The sequence below is a fragment of the Dipodomys spectabilis genome, unplaced genomic scaffold (genome assembly GCF_019054845.1).
Source record: "Dipodomys spectabilis isolate Male_0828 unplaced genomic scaffold, ASM1905484v1 ptg000512l, whole genome shotgun sequence".
NCBI classification, from domain to species: Eukaryota; Metazoa; Chordata; class Mammalia; order Rodentia; family Heteromyidae; genus Dipodomys; species Dipodomys spectabilis.
In genome coordinates, this window is record NW_024871189.1 from 463,887 (window position 1) to 482,269 (window position 18,383).

Genomic DNA, 18,383 nt, shown 5'->3' on the forward strand with positions numbered 1-18,383 from the left:
TGATCTTCCTATCTTAGCCTCCTGAGTAGCTAGGATTATAGGCCACCAGAGCCTGGCTGTTCACTATTATTATTTTATTCGTTTACTTTTTGTCGGTCATGGGGCTGGAACTCAGGGCCTGGGCACCGTCCCTGAGCTCTTTTGCTCGAGGCTAGTGCTCTATCACCTTGAGCCACAGCATCACTTCTGGTGCTTTTCTGGTGGTTCATTAGAGATCAGAGTCTCATGACGTTTCCTACCCGGGCTGGCTTCAAACAGGTGATCCTCAGATCTCAGCCTCCTGAGTAGCTAGGATGACAGGTGTGAGCTGCTGGCGCCTAGGCTTGTGCATTATTTTCATTGTTAAATCAAGAACAGACACAGAAGAGGGTTGTAGGGTGGTATCCCTCATATACCTTGGACAAAGACCATCCTACTGAATTTCCCAAGTTTGGGTTTTTATTTAGTGCCTTCTCCTTTCTTCTTTCTTCTTGTCCTTTGGTGTTCCCCAGGCTGGCCTCAAAGTCCGGGGGTCCTCCCTGCCTCCTGTCCGAGTAGCTCGGAGCAGACTGTCTCTGATTAAACGCAGTTCCGAGACGCCTGGCTGGCTTGTGCCGAGCACTTCAGCTTTAACGAGGAGGGGTGGGGGGTGGATATGCCACCAGAAGAATGGAATTTCTGCTCGGGTTGGGGTCAGGAGACCCTGGGCTGAAGCCAAGTCACAGGGAGTCAGGGGGCCTGTCCCATGTCAGCCATCACTGGTCAGGGGTGAGCCTGAGGCCTCGGTGCTGCTGGTGCGGGAACAGCGCCCCCCATAGGTCTGGCTGTGGCTTTGGTTTTCTTATCTATGACTGGTGTGTGTGTGTGAGAGAGAGATGGTAGGAGAGGGAGAGGAAGGACAGGGAGAGGGAGACGGGGGAGGGGAGAGAGAACTCATTGAGAGAGAGGGGGAGAGGAAGAAGGAGAGAGGGAGAGAGAGAGACAGAGAGAGAACTCATCAGACCACACTTTGGCTTTCTGGTTGTTTCATGGTTGACATCACTAGAACCTGCACTCGAATCTTCTCCAGCCCATCCCAAGGCAGCCCCAAACTCAGCTCTCCTTTGTACCAGGCCCCCACCAAGGCCCGGCTGTCCTGGGGGGCGGGGGCAGGGCCTCAGTGTTGCAGCGCAGAGTGCAGGCCAGGGCCGCTGTGTAGGTGCAGAGCGTGGTGAGCGCGTGCGGAGCACGTGGCGCCCATGGCCTTCTGGGCTGCCCGCCGCTGGTGGTGGACGGAGTGCATGCTGGCCAGTGTCCTCTTCCCCGCCCCCTCCTCGCCTGTGGGTTGACGAGGCTCCTGCCGTAACTCGCAGACTGGCACCAGTACGATGACATCGTGTGCACGAACCCTACGTGGGTGAGGAAGACCGTAAACCTGGTCATAGACCAGTCTCAGAAGGAGCTGGTGCGGGGGAAGCAGATCGCGGCCGCCGTCATGCTGGACCGCGTCCTCAGCATCCTGCAGACCTGGAGCCTGGTCAACCTGCAGAGCTTCTTCACCCAGTTCCAGCAGTTTTTCTCCGTCGTCCGGGTGTCTATGGTGTATGAGGAGGCGCCGGAGCCCTGGACTTCGCTGCAGTATGATGAGTGGGAGGTACGGAGTCTCCACGGGGCGGGACCTGGGCGCCAGGCGTGGTGGACGAGGAGACCCTGCCATCTTCCATCAGGAAATCCCCTCCCTCCCCATGCTGACTCCGGGGACAGCTCTGAGCCCCAAGCCCAATGTTGGGCCCGATTTTCACCTTGCCTGGGGCTGAGTGGCTGGATGGTGGAACCCCCCATTGCATCTATTTGGACAGAGACCCTCCCACCCCCAGGCTTGGCCTGCAGTGGGGAGGAAGGGGCGGCTCTGCCGAGCTAGCTTTCCCTGCCCTGCGGCCCTGGGCCTCCCCATAGCTGTCATGCGGCTTGAGGCCTGCTCCCCTGGGGAGCTCACTCATCTCCATTCCTTCTGGGATCAGGTGAAGAAACACCTGTGGGAATGTTTGGAGAGGCAGATGAAACCATTTCTAGAAGAAAGGAGCAAAGACTCACTGCCCCAAGACTTACCGGTGCAGAGAAGACTTAGGATGGGCCTGATCGTGCTTTTCCAAGTGAAAACCATGAACTTGACCTTGGCCAAGAGTGACCTGGCCTTGCTCTGCCAGCTCCTTGTCCCCACCGACTCCTCCCTAGAGGCCCTTCGCAACGACCTGCAGCACATTCTTGACACATTCCCGAGGTATGCTTGGTTTGTTGTTGTTTTTCTGCCAGTCATGGGGCCTGAACTCTGGGCCTGGGTGCTGTCCCTCAGCTCTTCAGCTCAAGGCTAGCGCTCTACCACTTGAGCCACAGCGCAACTTCTGGCTTTTTCTGTGTATGTGGTACTGAGGAATCGAACCCAGGGCTTCATGCATGCCAGACAAGCACTCTACCACTGAGCTTCCTTCCCAGCCCTATTATTTTCAAGGTAGAGTTTTGCGATACAACTCAGGGCTGTCTGGAACTCACTCTGTATCCAAACTGGACTCAAGCTCCCGACCCTCCAGTCTCAGCCAGTGGGGCTGAGACTACAGGCATGTACCACGACACCCAGCTCACTTTTGATGTTCTATTCTTGTTTTTTTTTTTTTTTTTTTGGGTCGGGTCGTGGGGCCTGAACTCTGGGCCTGGGCACTGTCCCTAAGCTCTTCAGCTCAAGGCTAGCACTCTACCACTTGAGCCGCAGCACCACTTCCGGCTTTTTTCTTTTTGCTTATGTGGTGCTGAGGAATCGAACCCAGGGCCTCGAGCATGCAAGGCAAGTGCTCTACCACTGAGCCAACTTCCCAGCCCTATTCTTGTTTTTTTTTTTGGTCAGTCGTGGGGCTTGAACTCAGGTCTTGGGCGCTGTCCCTGCGCTCTTCAGCTTAAGGCGAGTGCTCTACCACTTAAGCCACAGAGCCACTTCTGGTTTTCTAGTGGTTTTTTGGAGATAAGAGTTGCATGGACTTCCTGCCCAGGCTGGCTTTGAACCACAATCCTCAGATCTCAGCCTCGTGAGTAGCTAGGAATATAAGCGTGAGCCACCGGCACCCAGCTTGATGTTCTATTCTATGTTCTCCCAAATACCCTGCAAGCCCCATGGTGTAGCGTGGTGGCACACACGTGCAGTTCCAGCTGCTCAGAAGGACGGGTAGAGCTCAGAGGTTCGGGGCCAACCTGGGCCACACAGCCAAACCCTACATCGAAAAGTTACAAAGGTGAAAAGCAGTCCTACGAGGCTCCCTGTGTCCCGCGCAGCCTCCCGTGTGTCAGTGGGCATCGGCGCAGGCCACCAGCTGCTGCTTCCACCTCTGCCTGGGTATGCCAGACCTGGGACTTGAACTCAGGGCCCGGGCGCTGTCCCATAGCTTTTTCACTCAAGCAAGGCTAACATTTTACCAGGTGGGCCACAGCTCCACTTCTGGCCTTTGATTGGTTAATAGGGAGGTAAGAGTCTCATGGACTTTTCCCGCCCTGGGCTGGCGTTGAACTTCGATCCTCAGATCTCAGCCTCCTGAGTAGCTGGGGTGACAGATGGCATTGGCTTGTGCCGTGGCAGGAGGGTCTTCTGACCCTGTGGGCCTGCAGGGCAGGGACTGTTCTTAGCCTTGTCTGTAGCTGTGATGATATGGCCGCCTTTCCTGACTGATCCTGGCCGGCACTGGCCTGTGGGTCGCCTGTGTTTTACCTTCCCACCTTGTGTGAATTCTGCAGCCCAGGAGGTGTAGCGGTGGGGGTGCGTGGGCCCCCCACGGGGGGCGCGTGGGGTTCAGAAGCATTGGCAGTCCACAGCCGGAGGAAACATTCCATCTCTTCTGTTTAAAATGCTGCTTCAGCCGGGCACTGGTGGTCACGCCTGTCATCCCAGCTACTCAGGAGACAGATCTGAGGAGAGAGGTTCAAAGCCCGCTGGGACAGCAAAGTCCCTGAAACTCATCTTTGATTAACTACCAAAAAGCCAGAAGTGGAGCTGTGGCTCAAGTAGAAGAGCACTAGCCTTGAGCACAAAAGATAAAGGACATTGCCCAGGCCCTGAGTTCAAGCCCCCAGGCTGGCACATGCACACAAACAGACAAGACGGACAGACAGACAGAGACACACACACACACACACACAGAGACAAGACAGACAGACACAGACATACACCCCCACAGACAAGACAGACAGACAGACAGACAGACAGACACACACACACACACACACACACACACACACACCCCGGGTTCCAGGGCCCCATGATGACTCCTTTTTTTGCGGGGGTTTGTGGAGCCTGAACTCTGGGCCTGGGCACTGTCCCTCAGCTCAAGGCTAGCACTCTACCACTTGAGCCACAGTGCCACTTTTGGCTTTTTCTGTGTATGTGTTGCTGAGGAATCAAACCCAGGGCCTCATGCAAGGCAAGCACTCTACCACTGAGCCACCTTCCCAGCCCCCCCGTGGTGACTCCTTAATCTGGCCCATGAGCCTTGGTGCTCCCCAGTGCGTTTGGAGTAGGCAAAGCCCGTCATGGGGATTCAGCCAGGGCCCAGGATGTCGTGAGGACGAGGAGCAGGCCCAGGGTGTCCTGGCTCCCTGCCTTTCCTGTCCACACGCATCCGGTGTGCGACTCCTGTGCAGGCTGTGGCCTCAGACCGCCTGGCAGGCCTGTCCCGCCTGTTCAAGCTCTCTGAGGGCCCCCGTTCCTTCCCTGGCAGGTGGCAGGACTGGCTGCAGAACCTGTGCAAGAGGTGTGTGGAGGAGAAGGTGGTCTGTGGGCTGGGCATCCTGCCTGTCCTGCACTACGTCATGCAGCTGTCGCCGCCCAGAAGGGACGTCCTGAGCCAGTCGGAGGAGACCTGGGCGGCCCTCAGAGGGATCCCCTTCCCGCAGCCTTGGGACCACGACGACTATCAGTAAGTAGTGGAGCGCGTACACAGCTCTCCTCGGACCACGGCACGGCACTGGGGCTTGAACTCAAGACCTGGTGTTCTTGTTTGACTTTTCCACTTTGGAAAAATAGAGCTATGGCTCTACCACTTGAGCCATAGCTACACATCTGGCTTTATGGTGGTTAATGAGAAGTGAGAATCTCATGGACTTTCCCACCCAGGCTGGCTTTGAACCCGGATTCTTAGGTGTCAGCCTCCTGGGTAGCTAGGATTCCAGGTGTGAGCCACTGGAGATTCTTAGGCTTTGCTTTTCAGAGCCCTGTGGACTCTCATGGCAGACTCCTTGCCCCTGGTGACAGAAGAAATCACAGTAACATTATTAATAATGTTCAGATTGGGGAAGCAGGGCTCTGTAGAGAGGAGGAATGAGCAGGGAGCCTGGGGAACCTCCTGGTGCAGACGTGGTTCTGCGCACGTGAACTGCAGCGACCAATCGTCCGCTGCTTCCTCGGTGTACACCGTGGGTGTTCCCCTGCGTTCGCATTCCATGTCAGAACGCTCTGAGGGGCTCAGGATGACCTGGCCTTGTGTTCTGTTTGGAGAGTGTGCTGCTAATGTAGCCAGTTCTGCCCTGGGTTTGGGCCCATTTCAAATTTGGTTTTCCCTTCTTCTCCCCATCGTGGGGCTTGATTTCAGGGCCTGGGCGCTGTCCTCTTTTTCATTTGTTTGTTTGTTTGCTCAAGGTGAGTGAGTGCTCCACCACTTTGAGCCACAGCTCCACTTCTGGTTTTCTGGTGATTAATTGGAGATACCAGTTTCACAGGGCTGGAAAGGTGGCTCAATGGTAGAGTGCTTGTCTTGCATGCATGAGGCCCTGGGTTCAATTCCTCAGCACCACATAAGCAGAAAAAGCCAGAAGTGGCGCTGTGGCTCAAGTGGTAGAGTGCTAGCCTGGAGCTGAAGAGCTGAGGGACAGCGCCCAGGCCCAGAGTTCAGGCCCCACAACCAACCAAACAAACAAAAAACAGTTTCACTGACTTTCCTGCCCAGGCTGGCTTTGAACTGCAATCCTCAGGTCTGTGTTTCCTGAGTAGGTAGGATGACAGGCGTGAGCCATGTGCATCCTGTGGTGCTTGCATTTTCTTACATTTTTCTCTGCCTCTGTTTATGTTCTATGGCACAGAGTCGTACAAGCACAACTGGTAAGGCTTTTTGTAAAATGCCCGTACCTTTACGACAGAGAACTGTGATAGGAAAGTCTTTGGGAAAACTTAGATGCTGGAGTTTTTGGGGATCAGCTAGATAGATACCCCGTTCTCACCTCTTTGCGGTCCTGAACATTGGAACAGGAACCACCCTGGTGTACATGCCAGGTCAAGACTGGACCACTGAGCTGCCCCCAGCCCCTCAGAGTTAAACCGATTTAGTCACTCACAGATTTTCAATTGTATGATATCACTGTAAAATCATACTGGAAGGGAACATTTTGCTCATCTACATCAGTTTCTCTACTTTTTTTTTAAATCAAACTACTTGAAGATGAAGAATTTGGGAGTTTTGTTATAAAACATGTGAATGTGCCCGGTGCTGGTGGCTCACGCCTGTCATCCTAGCTACTCAGGAGGCTGAGATCTGAGGATCACAGTTCAAAGCCAGCCCGGGCAGGAAGGTCCGTGAGACTCTTATCTCCAATGAACCACCAAAAAGCCAGAAGTAGAGGTATGGCTCAAGTGGTAGAGCACTAGCCATGGGCACAAAAGGTCAGGGACAGTGCCCAGGTCCTGAGTTCAAGTCCTGGGACCAGCAAAAAAAAAACCCCAAACTCCCAAACTCATGTGGATGTAATGCGCACAGTGAGCCTGCAGGAGGTCAGGTTACAGAGTTGCCTCCTGTGACTTGCAGACATGGTTTCTGAACCTCAGTCTTGCTGCACTTATGTGACCAGATTGTTCTGTGCAGGCTGCCCCGTGCTGTTGGGGTGGGGGGAGGTGTTGAGCTGACCCCCCTGGCCCCATCTCACAGTGTTCAAAGCACATGTGTTACTGCATATGGAGGTGCAGTCTTATAATTGCAGGTCTGTGGAGGCTGAGGCAGGAGGATCTTACGTTCACGGCCAGCCTGGGCTATATAGCAAGAGAAGGGTGGAGAGGCTAGGGATGTGTTCAGTGTTTTACTGCTTGCCCCCAAATCCACTAGGAACCTGCAGAGTTTTGGAGTAAAGCCGTGCGCTAAAGGGGATTCTTGTTTCTTCACTAGTATTAGAATCTTATGAAATTTAAGCCAAATCAGAATGATTTCTTGATCTGTTTCAAATGCCCTTCAAAGATACGCATCTGTCTAGAACAAATGCAGCTGTTGGTCAGTCCAGCCACCCGTGGCTCACGCCTGTCATCCCAGCTACTCCGAGGATCACGGTTCGAAACCAGCCTGGTCATGAAAGTCCCTGAGACTCTTACCTCCAGTTAATCTCCACCAGAAAACCAGAAGTGGCTCTGTAGCTCAAATGATAGAGCACTAGCCTTGAGCCGAGAGAGGCTCAGGGAGACCGCCCAGGCCCTGAGTTCAAGTCCCCCAACTGACAAAAAATAATAATAATAAAGAGGCTGGGATCTGAGGATGACAGTGTGAAGCCAGCCTGGGCAGGAAAACCTGTGAGATTTTTATCTCCAATAAGCTACTTGGCAACAGTTGGATGTAGTGACACTGTAGTTTTGAGTAGTAGAGCACTAGCCTTGAGTAAAAGAAGCTCAGGGACAGTGCCTAGGCCCAGGGTTCAAGTCCCTGGACTGGCAGAGAGAGAGAGAAAGAAATAGAGAGAAGCAGAGAGAGAGAGAGGAGGAAAAGAGACAGAGAGTCAGAGAGGGAGGAGAGAGAGGCAGAGAGATGGAGAGAGGGGGGAGACAGAGAGGAGCGAGGGGAAGCTGTTGGTGCTGGCTGGGTGACCGCTGTAGGAAGGTGAAGGTGCTGGGCGTGTTCAGAGGCTGCACACCCGCCCAGCCTGTGTGATGCCTTGAGTTCCAGCACCACGAACACTAAGGAAAGACAAAGAACAGGAGCCTTCCTTGGTATTTTTCGTAGCCTCTGTCTCTTCCTTACTCTGTGTGTTCCCAGTCTTTGGGGTGTTCAGTACAGATCTGCAGCCCACGGGGCCGGTCTTCTGAATGGTTTAATCCAGGGCGTAGCTAACAACTTACCACAGGCCTGGTTTCTGGGCTTTTTTTTTTTTTTTGTATGCACTGTCTTGGGGAATGCCCCAGGAAGGGCTCCGCCAGGCTGTGCATCCCCAGGCCTGGCTTTTTTTCTTTTTTTTTGTATTGGTCCTGGGGTTGAGCTCAGTGCCTGGGCTCAGTCCCTTATTTGTTGTGCTCAAAGCTGGCACTCTACCATTTGAGCCACACCTCCAGTCCCACCTTTTTTGCTGGTTAACTGGAGATAAGAGTCTCTTGGCTAGGCCGGCTCCAAACTTGGATCCTCAGATTTCAGCCTGCCGAATAGCTAGGATTTTAGGTGTGCCCAGCTGGCACTGGTGATCTTTGAGGTGAGGTCTCTCAAGTGTGGACTGGCTGGGCTGCGATTTTCCCACCTGTGCTGAGGAGGGCAGCCTCAGATGCCTGAGCTCAGCCTGTGGTTGTGGCGGGGGCTCAAGGACCTTTGTTCCCCGGCTGGTCTTGAACTGCAATCCCTGTCACCCAGATAGCTAGGATGACAGGTTTGGGTGGGTAATGTTTTAGTGTGTCGCTGTTTGCTTTTCCTTGGATTTGTGATTTTTTTTCCCAGGAGGCATTAAAGCCTGGGATTTTTTTTTTTTCTCTTATGGCTGTGTTTTACTTTATTGTCACTCACGGCTGCCTGACATTCTCTCCTTAGGAAACATATGCTTTGGTTCACAGTGAACCACAAATACCTGCTGCAGGTGGACGCGTACCTCTTCCGATCCTGGTTCAGTCTGCTGCCTCTGGGAAAGCTGGCTGACTACATGGGAGACACCATTGAGTACCTGACTCAGGAGCCAGCTCAAGTCTTCGACTGTTTGGTGGGGGCGCATTACCAGCTGCAAAGACTCCGAGAGATCGCTCCCCTGAACATGAAGGTGTGTGTGTGGAGGCAGACAAGGCCTGCTCAGCAAAAGAGGTGGGAAGCTAAGTGCCGGAGGGCCGTGGGTAGGACTCGCAGTGGAGTGCTCACCAAGCTCTTTGAAGGCCTGTGTTCCATCCCCAGCCCTGTAAAAACATAGATGTAGATTCTTATCTCGGCGTGTGTGTGTGTGTGTGTGTGTGTGTGTGTGTGTGTGTGTGTGTGTGTGTGTGTGTGTGTGTGTGTGTGTGTGTGTGTGTGTTGGCTCGTCTTAGGACTTGAACTAAGGATCTGGGCTTTTACACTCAAGGGCAAGCGCTTTATCACTTGAGCTACTGCTCTGCTTCTGCTTTTTGTTTGTTTGTTTTTTTGGTCTCTGAGCTTTTGTGCCCAAGGCTAGTGTACTACTAGCTGAACCACAGCTCCATCTCTGGCTTGATTGGTGATGAGTCTCACAGACTTTCCCACCTGGGCTGCTTTGAACCAACATCCTGACCCTTCAGCCTCCACTAAAAATGATGATAGAATTTACAACCTGAATTTTCTTGGTGAAAGACAGATTGGTACCTGTGTACCCTGAGGACAGTGTTGGTTAGACAGGGAATAAATGAGTTACCGCTCTGGGCTTACGTAGCCTTGTGACACCCTGCGGTGCTGTTAAGTTGTGCTGTTTCTCTCCTCTCCCTGGCCCTAGGATGTCAAGGCTGTTTTGAATATGCTGTTGAACCTCCTGGACATTTATCAGCACTCGTAAGTAGAAGAGCCGCTGTGTGCGTGGTCCTGTGGGGATCTGACCACAGCGCCTCCTGTGGTCGCTGTGGTGTACTGCTGGCTCCAGTTTGATTGGGGAAGTCATAAACCAGTGCACCTTTCAGTTTCTTATCCAGTTATTCAGTTTGTCGTCCAACTTCAAAAGTGGGGGAGGGCGGAGCTGGTGCTGGTGGCTCATGCCTGTAATCCCAGCTACTCAGGAGGCTGAGATCTGAGGATCGCAGTTTGAAGCCAGTCCAGGAAGGAAAGTCTGAGAGACTCTTATCTCCAATAAACCCCCAGAAAACCGAAAGTGGCACTGTGGCTCAAGTGGTAGAGTGCTTGCCTTGAGCTGAAGAGCTGAGGGACAGCACCCAGGCCCAAAGTTCAAGCCCCACAACCGACAAAAAGGCAGGGGAGATGGATAATGTCAGTCGGCTGCTAAGATTTTCTTTTCCTTATTTACTTTTCCTATGCATTTTTTAACTTACCTTAACAGGCTCATTGTTTATGTTTAAGATACAGATTTATGTTTTCATCCTGAATTTCTTAAAGACCCAGAGTTTCTTTCTTTTTTTTTTTTTTGGTTGGTCGTAGGGCTTGAACTCTGGGCTTGGACACTGTCCCTCAGCTCTTCAGCTCAAGGCGAGTGCTTTACCATTTGAGCTACAGCGCCACTTCCAGTTTTATGGTGGTTTATTGGAGATAGGAGTCTCACAGTCTTTCCTGCCTGGGCTGGCTTTGAACCACGATCCTCAGATCTCAGCCTCCTCAGGATTACAGGCGTGAGCCACCAGCACCCAGCTTCAGAATTTCTTTTGCGTATAATTTATTTCATATGAAATGTTCAACGTTATAAAAGTATGGTATAGAGGCTGGGAAGGTGGCTCAGTGGTAGAGCGCCTGCCTTGCATGTATGAGGCCCTAGGTTCCATTGCTCAGCACCACATAAACAGAAAGAGCCGGAAGTGGCGCTGTGGCTCAAGTGGTAGAGTGCACACCTTGAGCTGAAGAGCTGAGGGACAGCGCCCAGGCCCTGCCCAGAGTTCAAGCCCCACGACAAAAAAAAAACCAACTACAGATTGTTTCCAACAATCATGGGAACCACAAGCACACAAGAAGATCCAAAATAGGTGGTACAGAGGAAATCCGGCAGATGTGCAGACAGAAGGGCAGAGCGCCACAGCACAGGGACTGCTTAGTGTAAGGAGAACACAGGGACAAGCAGCAGCTGAAGGCTGGCAGCCTGATCCGCTGAAGGACACACAAACGCGAACACATCTAAAGTACAGTCACCCGGGGCTGGCTCAGTGGTAGAGCGCTTGCCTCGCATGCATGAGGCCCTGGGTTTGATTCCTCAGCACCACATAAGCAGAAAAAGCCGAAGTGGCGCTGTGGCTCAAGTGGTAGAGCGCTCACCTTGAGCTGAAGAACTGAGGGACAGCGCCCAGGCCCAGAGTTCAGGCCTCATGACTGACCACAAAAAAGGGGGGGGGGGGGGATGTAAATTAGCCACTGGGCAGGGCTAACATGGCAGATTTGTTGGCTGTTTTGCTTTTATCGGCACTGGCACTTGAATTTAAGGCCTTGTGCTCTCACTTGGCTTTTCTGTGCACAGTTGGTGTTCCTCCCCTCAATCCACACCTCTGCTTCTAAGGATTTTTGCTGGTTAATTGGGTTTTTCTGCCTAGGCTGGCTTTGAAGTGTGAGCCTCAAATGTCAGCTTTCTGAGAAGTTAGTATTACAGGCATGAGCCACGGGTTCCTAGCTATAATATTGAGTTTCGTATTCTTTTTTTTTTTTTTTTGTCGGACGTGGGGCTTGAACTCTGGGCCTGGGCGCTGTCCCTCAGCTCTTCAGCTCAAGGCGAGTGCTTTACCACTTGAGCTACAGCGCCACTTCCGGTTTTCTGGTGGTTTATTGGAGATAGGAGTCTCACGGTCTTTCCTGCCCGGGCTGGCTTTGAACCGCGATCCTCAGATCTCAGCCTCCTGAGTAGCTAGGATTACAGGCGTGAGCCACCAGCGCCCGGCTGAGTTTCGTATTCTTTTTAAGTCAGGTCAGTTTAAAAGAAAAATCAAAGATAACTTTGCACAATTGTCTGAAATAAATTTCTCCTGCACCTTTACAAACAAAATGCACATAAATGCAACCTGGAGGGAGTTTGGGGACATTGTCAGCACTGGCTTGTGGTTCCCACACCTGCATCTCAGGACCGTTCATGATGTAGGTGGCACTGCCCGGGTCTGGGGTCCATTGGCATGTACATGTCCACTCCTGTCCATGCCTGACCTGTGGGTCAGGAAGCACCAGACCTGGAGATGGAGAAATTCTACAAGTAGAATGTGTTCTGACATGTTCTAGTCTCACAGGTGTGTGTGTGTGTGTGCCAGTCTTAGACTTGAACCCAAGGGCTGGGCACCATCCCTAAGCTTTTTTGCTCAGTGTTAGCTCTTCCCCTCTTGAGCCTCAGCACCACTTCTGACTTTTTGGGTAGTTAACTGGGAAGAAGAGTCTCATGGGCTTGTCTATCTGGATTGGCTTTGAACTGTGATCCTCAGGTATCCCCCCATTTCTTATTCTTCCCCCCTCCCTGTGTCTCCTTCCCATATTTCTCTGAATGTTTTTTCCCCCAAAATTTGTATAGTATCTTAACAATTAGTAATACACATTCTAGACTTTTTATTATTTTATTTTATTTTATTTTATTTTTGTGTCCAGTCGCAGGGCCTGAACTCTGGGCCTGGGCGCTGTCCCTCAGCTCTTCAGCTCAAGGCTAGCGCTCTACCACTTGAGCCATAGTGCCACTTCTGGTTTGTTTCTTTTTGCTTATGTGGTGCTGAGGAATCGAACTCAGGGCCTTCTGCATGCAAGGCAAGCGCTCTACCACTGAGCCACCTTCCCAGCCCCCTAGACTTTTTTTTTAGTTTAGACTGGATACACATTAAAAGAACCTTGTTGGCTGGGAAGGTGGCTCAGTGGTAGAGTGCTTGCCTAGCATGTGTGAAGCCCTGGGTTCAATTCATCAATAGACAGAGAAAGCCAGAAATGGTGCTGTGGCTCAAGTGGTAGAGCGCTAGCTTTGAGCAAAAGAAGCTCAGGGACAGCGCCCTGGCCTTGAGTTCAAGCCCCAGGATTGGCAATAAGTAAAGAATCTTGTTTTCTTTCTACATGGGTCATGAGTTCAAGACTGATGGGAAATGTTCAGGTGTTAACCTAAAGGAAGTCCCACGTGCCTGCCCTTAGGCCTTTCCCGGGCAGGCCGGGTCACGGCCAGGGGTTCCCTGACTTGATCCTCTCCCGTGTGTGGCAGGGCTCTTGGGCAGACCCCCTCCCAGTCCTCCTTGGCTGTGGGCCTGCAGCTCCACCGCATCGTCTGCCAGAAGACCAAGCTGCGGAATTTGTTCGAGATACCCACCTTGTCCGCTCAGATCCTCTCTGTCATTGTGTCGCTTGTGGCGGTAAGTGCGTGAGTTAATGGAGCTCCTCCTGTGCCCAGGAGACGCACAGGACCGTGTGCAGCTTCCGCTTACGAAGCTGGGTTGGAGTAGGGGGTAGGCTCAGCCGGTCATGTTCCATGCTCGCTTTGGGTCTGAGCATCAAGGATGTTCTAGTGGCTTCGGGGGTGGGGTAGGGGAGCAGCCCAGACACCAAGTGCTTGTCCTAGATGGCGGGAGGGAGCAGCAGGCCTGGGGCCGCAGAGTCAACCCGATCTTTGTCCACAGGACCAGGTGACGGGGGAAGAAGCTGAAGCCACCAGTGTCTCCGTGACAACAGCAATCCAGCAAGCCCTGGACACCACCAGGCTCTGGCTGAGCCAGGCATTCGTATGCAAAATGTTACAGGAACAGGGATGGGGATCCGAGGTGCAGTTCGCTTACCCCAACGAGCTAGAAGTAAGCCGTGTTACCTCATCTCCAATTACATAACAACAAGCGGAAAGTGGATCTGTGGCTCAAGTGGTAGAGAGTTAGCCTTGAGCAGATAAGCTTATGGACAGCGCCCAGGCCCTGAATTCAAGCCCCCAGGACCAGTACAAAAATAAGTATATATATTGATGACACTCTTATTATTCAAATCTGGGGCAATTTGAATATTAACCTACATAGGGAATGGATGAAAACTTACTGATACTTTGAATCTAGTGTTTTAGAGGTAAAGATAGAAAAGAAAGGCCTATTTAAGTCAGTGCCGCCATGTAGAAGAAGTTTGTCCTAGGCCAGGCAGTCCCTGCCAGAGTAGGCCAGTGGTTGGGATGTGATCTCAAGCCAACGGGCAGACTTCTCAGGGCACCCCGTCCACCAGGGCACCAGGTCCTGTGGCAGATTACAGTGTGATACTAGGGGAAGAGAGCATGTTCACTGCAGAGCAATCAGGTGGATGCGGCCTTCACCACGTCCCCGGCCGTCAGCCAACAGCAGACAGGCCTGACGGGCTCCTCAGCCCGGGCTCCGAGGGCAGCAGCGGCCAGAGGTGCGCAGGCGGGCAGCCGTGGGAAGGTGTGGATACTTGACCACCCCCAACCTACAAAAGTGCTTCTCTGTGTGTCTAACCTAGTGGTGTTCATCACAGGGAGTAAGTTAGATCAAGAGGCAATCTGCAAAATAGCCCGGAAAGAAAAAGGAAGAAGGGAGGAAGGAAAGAAGGCAGGGAGGGAGAGAAGGAAAGGAGGAAGATAAGGAAGGAAGGAAGAAAAGGAAGGGAGGGAAAGGAGGAAGAAGAAAAGGAAAGAGGGAGGGAAGGAAGGAAAGGAGGAAGGAAGGAGAGAGGGAAAGAAGGCAGGCAGGCAGGCTGTACAGAGGCAGGCAGAGATTTTCTAGAAAAGAGAAGGGATTGCTAATGCAGGTAGCCAGCTGCCTCCCGGAGGCAGGCAGGCAGGGCGCAGGGTGGACGTGTGTACACGTGGCCCGAGGGCCGCAGGGGGACACGGGCTCAGGTGCACAGCAGCAAGCGGTGTGAGGTCGCAGCTGTCTTGAGTGGTTCTGCAGTGAAGAGCGTGGTGCACACGTGTGTGCGCGTGTATGTGTGTGCGCATGGTGTGGATGTGTGCTGTGTGTGGGAATGTCATCGTGACAGGTGATTGAACCTCAGGGCGTCGCCGTCCGAGGACAGGGGTTGTTTGCTATTCTGGCAGCTTTCATGGGTGGGGAATTCTCTTCCGTATGTGGGGAATTGTTCAAAGTGGACACTAGTGGGGAATCTGCAGAGCCAAAGCCAGTGGCACTGGGGAGGAAGTGGTGGCCTGGCCAGGTGGAGGCCTCTGCCCTGATTTGCCCCTGACACAGCTCACTGCAGCCAGAGACGAGACAGAGCCCAGGTATCTGTCTGTCCGGTTTCATTTTTGCCCAGGCCATCCTGGGTGCGAATACCCTCCCACCTCAACCCCCCCGGCAGCCTCGTGGCTGGCCATCTGTCCATCTGTCTTTCCCATACTGTGGCTGGCCATCTGGCCGTCCATCTGTCTTTCCACTTCCTTCTCCCTGTGGCAGCGGCTCTTGGCTGTCCCGGGGCTGATCACTCGGCGTGGCTTTTGCAGATATGGCAGCGGCTGGTGGACATCGACTTTCCTGAGGAGTACGGCTGGAAGGACGCACTGCTGACGCTCATGGAGGAGAGGCTCAAGCAGGTACTGAGGTTGGGCCCGCCCCTCTGGGGCTGAAGGAGCCCCGATGAAGCCCGACCCTGGTAACAACAGAGGTCCATGAACGGCGCGTTGCGTGGACGGGCTGACCGTCCCGGGCACGGGGTCGAGGTTGGCTGCTCTTCAGTCCCTCGATGGGCTCTCACAGCCCGAGTGTGACGGGTGAGGCCCACAAGGGAATGAGTTCTTGTCACACCAGAGACATGGCCCGAGACCCAAAGCCTCAGTGGCCGGAACCTCAGTAATGCCCACCAGAAGCACTCTTCATTTAGAATGAAGGCCTAGGACCCGCGCAGAACTGTTTTTGGTTTTGTTTTTTTTGTCGGTCGTGGAGCTTGAACTCTGGGCTTGGGTTCTGTCCCTCAGCTCTTCAGCTCAAGGCGAGCGCTCTACCACTTGAGCCACAGCACCACTTCGGTTTTCTGATGGTTTGTTGGGGATAAGAGTCTCACAGGCCTTCCTACCCGGGGTTGGCTTTGAACCGCGATCCTCTGATCTCAGCTTCCTGAGTAGCTAGGGTCACGGTGCCCACCTCAAGCTGGTTTTTATATGAGATGAGACAATTCTATATACTTACCCAATGGGTTGTTTCTGGGGGGCAGGGAAGAAACAGAAGCACAGAAAGTAACTGATTTCTCAAACTTAACCTTTTTTAAATTTTACTTTGTTTTTAAATACACGCTTTTGCCCTGGTTGGGGGTGGGACGGGAGGGGTCTCAGTGGTGGGAACCGTCCAGATGGGGTGGCAGGGCAGGGGGAGCGTGGGCCCCTCCGCAGCAGCTGGGCCTCAGTTTCCCCTCTGTGCTGCAGGAGCGGCCACTCTTCCAGATTGCCATCTTCTGTAAAACTCGTTGGGACGACGCTGTGGGCAATGACAGCGTGGCCAGGAGCTTCGAGAAGTGCGCCATCGAGGCCGTGAGCGCCGCCTCTCAGGTGACCGGCCTGGGAGGCCCCTGCTGGCTGTGGACTGGTCCAGGCCGGTCATCCTCTAGGCTAGGACAGTGGTGCTGAAATCCAGAGAATTGAAACTTCGCTAACTCCCAGGAAGGGGCAGCGCGGCTGCTTGCCACCCAGGCCCGTGTCCTCCAAGTGGAATCGCAGCTGCTCGCACCCCCTGCCCTGCCCTGCCCTGCCCTGCCCTCCCCTGCCCTGCCCTGGCCTGCCCTGCCCTGCCCTGCCCTGCCCTGCGATCTTGGCCCCCTGACCTTCTCGCTGGCTCACGGTCTCCTAACGCCGGTTCAATAGAAGACCGCAGGGCTGACACACACACACACACACACACACGTACAGAATGAACACGTGTGGAACTGAGGAAAACCAGGCTCACGGTCTTTTTCCACTCACGGCTGATGTTTTTGTTTGTTTTTAAATTGTGAAAATACCGTGTAGAGAGGTTACAATTACATGGGCAAGAATGGCTGCTGTTTTATCACACCTCCACCTCCAGCATTTTGCTGATTAATTGGAAATGAGAGTCTCTTGGACAGGTCTGTCTTCAAACCATGATCCTCAGGTCTCAGCTTCCTGAGTAGCTAGGATTATAGGCGTGAGTCCCCGGTGCCCAGCTGGTGCTTTCTGTGGGCATTCTTTAAAAGAAGTTTGGGTTAGGAAAGTAGAATGTGTTATACATTAGATAATTTTGTCATGTTAGTGTTGGCCTTTTTTTTTTTTTGTCAATCATGGGGCTTGAACTCTGGGCCTGGGCGCTGTCCCTCAGATCTTCAACTCCAGGCAAGCGCTCTACCACTTGAGCCACAGCACCACTTCTGGTTTTCGGGTGGTCTATTGGAGATAAGTGTCTCACAACCTTTCCGGCCCGGGCTGGCTTTGAACCTCGATCCTCAGATCTCAGCCTCTTCAGTAGCTAGGATTAACAGGTGTGAGCCACCAGCACCCAGCTAGTTTTGGCATTTTTCATGGCATCTAAGTCCAGGAGAAATGAAGAAAGTGGCAAGGGGCAGAGGGCCCCCCAGACTCCAGTACTGAGCCCCTAAGGGGGTCATCTACAGGAAGCAGAGGTGTTCTGAGGAGTGTTAACCATTGACTATTTTCATTATTGTTCTTCTTGTATTGGTGCTGGGTGTTGAGTCCAGGGTCTTGGCCACAGCTAGCTGAGCACTGTAATGCTAAGCCACCTCCCAGTCTCTACTTTTGTCTCTTGAGGCCTTCTAGAGCTCGAGTTGGGCACCAGTGGCTCACGCTGCGATCCTAACTACTCAGGGAGCTGAGATTTAGAGGTTCGTGGTTTGAAGCTAGCTTGAGGAAAACCAGTTAATCACCAAAGCGCCAGGCTCAGATGGCACAGCTCCAGTCAGGAGCCAGCAAGTCCAATGAAGTCAAAGCCCGAGTTCAAGTCTATGGACTGGCAAACAGAAGTCAAAACACTATTTAGAATGAATGAACTGCCGCCGGAGGGGTAACTGGTATTGTTTTGGAACACACTAATAAGCCCCTTCTAAACTCTCCCTGCTCCCTTTCCTTCTGAAGCTGCACACGAGCATCCTTACGGGTCTCTCTTGTCGGGATCAGCGGAGATTTGGAGTCCTCGTGTCTGCCGTGATCACCAAGTCATGGCCCAAGAACGGTGGGACACCCACTGAGGACCTGGATAAGATTTTGAAGCACCTGCTCACATGGCCAGACGCAAAGCGGGTCTTCAGCTTGTACGGTGTGTTGAGGGCCCCCCGTGGCAGGGCCTGTCTAGGGAGCCTACCCTCGGGTCCCTGCCCCAGGGCTCCTGTGGGAGGGGCCGATGTTCTGTGCAGGAAACAGCGCGGGCAGAGGGACTCAGGCTGGCTGGGGCCACCTTGTGTAGTATGGAGCGGCTAGTACCAAAGGTACTGTTTGCTGAGTGCCTGCTGTGCTGCGTGCCTCCCCTCCCCCCTCTGCTCATCCTCCTTAAAGCCTCAGTTTTCAGATGAGGGGGTAGAAGAAATATCTGCCTGGGCTGGCTTTGAACCCTGAGCCTCACATCTCAGCCTCCTGAGTAGCTAGGATTACGTGTGTGTGTGTGTGTCTGTGTGTGTGTC

General features: G+C 53.1%; 1 protein-coding gene across 1 annotated transcript in view; it reads left to right on the forward strand.

Annotated features, from left to right (window-relative positions):
• Positions 1-18,383, forward strand: part of Rnf213 (ring finger protein 213) — a 90,100-nt gene that overhangs the window by 15,477 nt on the left and 56,240 nt on the right. Inside the window, exons 8-17 of the mRNA XM_042670012.1 lie at positions 1,332-1,612; positions 1,980-2,239; positions 4,716-4,913; positions 8,757-8,979; positions 9,658-9,713; positions 13,027-13,174; positions 13,439-13,609; positions 15,250-15,339; positions 16,165-16,287; positions 17,842-18,022. Of these exons, the coding sequence (XP_042525946.1) occupies positions 1,332-1,612; positions 1,980-2,239; positions 4,716-4,913; positions 8,757-8,979; positions 9,658-9,713; positions 13,027-13,174; positions 13,439-13,609; positions 15,250-15,339; positions 16,165-16,287; positions 17,842-18,022 (1,731 nt within the window). The remainder of the gene's footprint in view (positions 1-1,331; positions 1,613-1,979; positions 2,240-4,715; positions 4,914-8,756; positions 8,980-9,657; positions 9,714-13,026; positions 13,175-13,438; positions 13,610-15,249; positions 15,340-16,164; positions 16,288-17,841; positions 18,023-18,383) is intronic.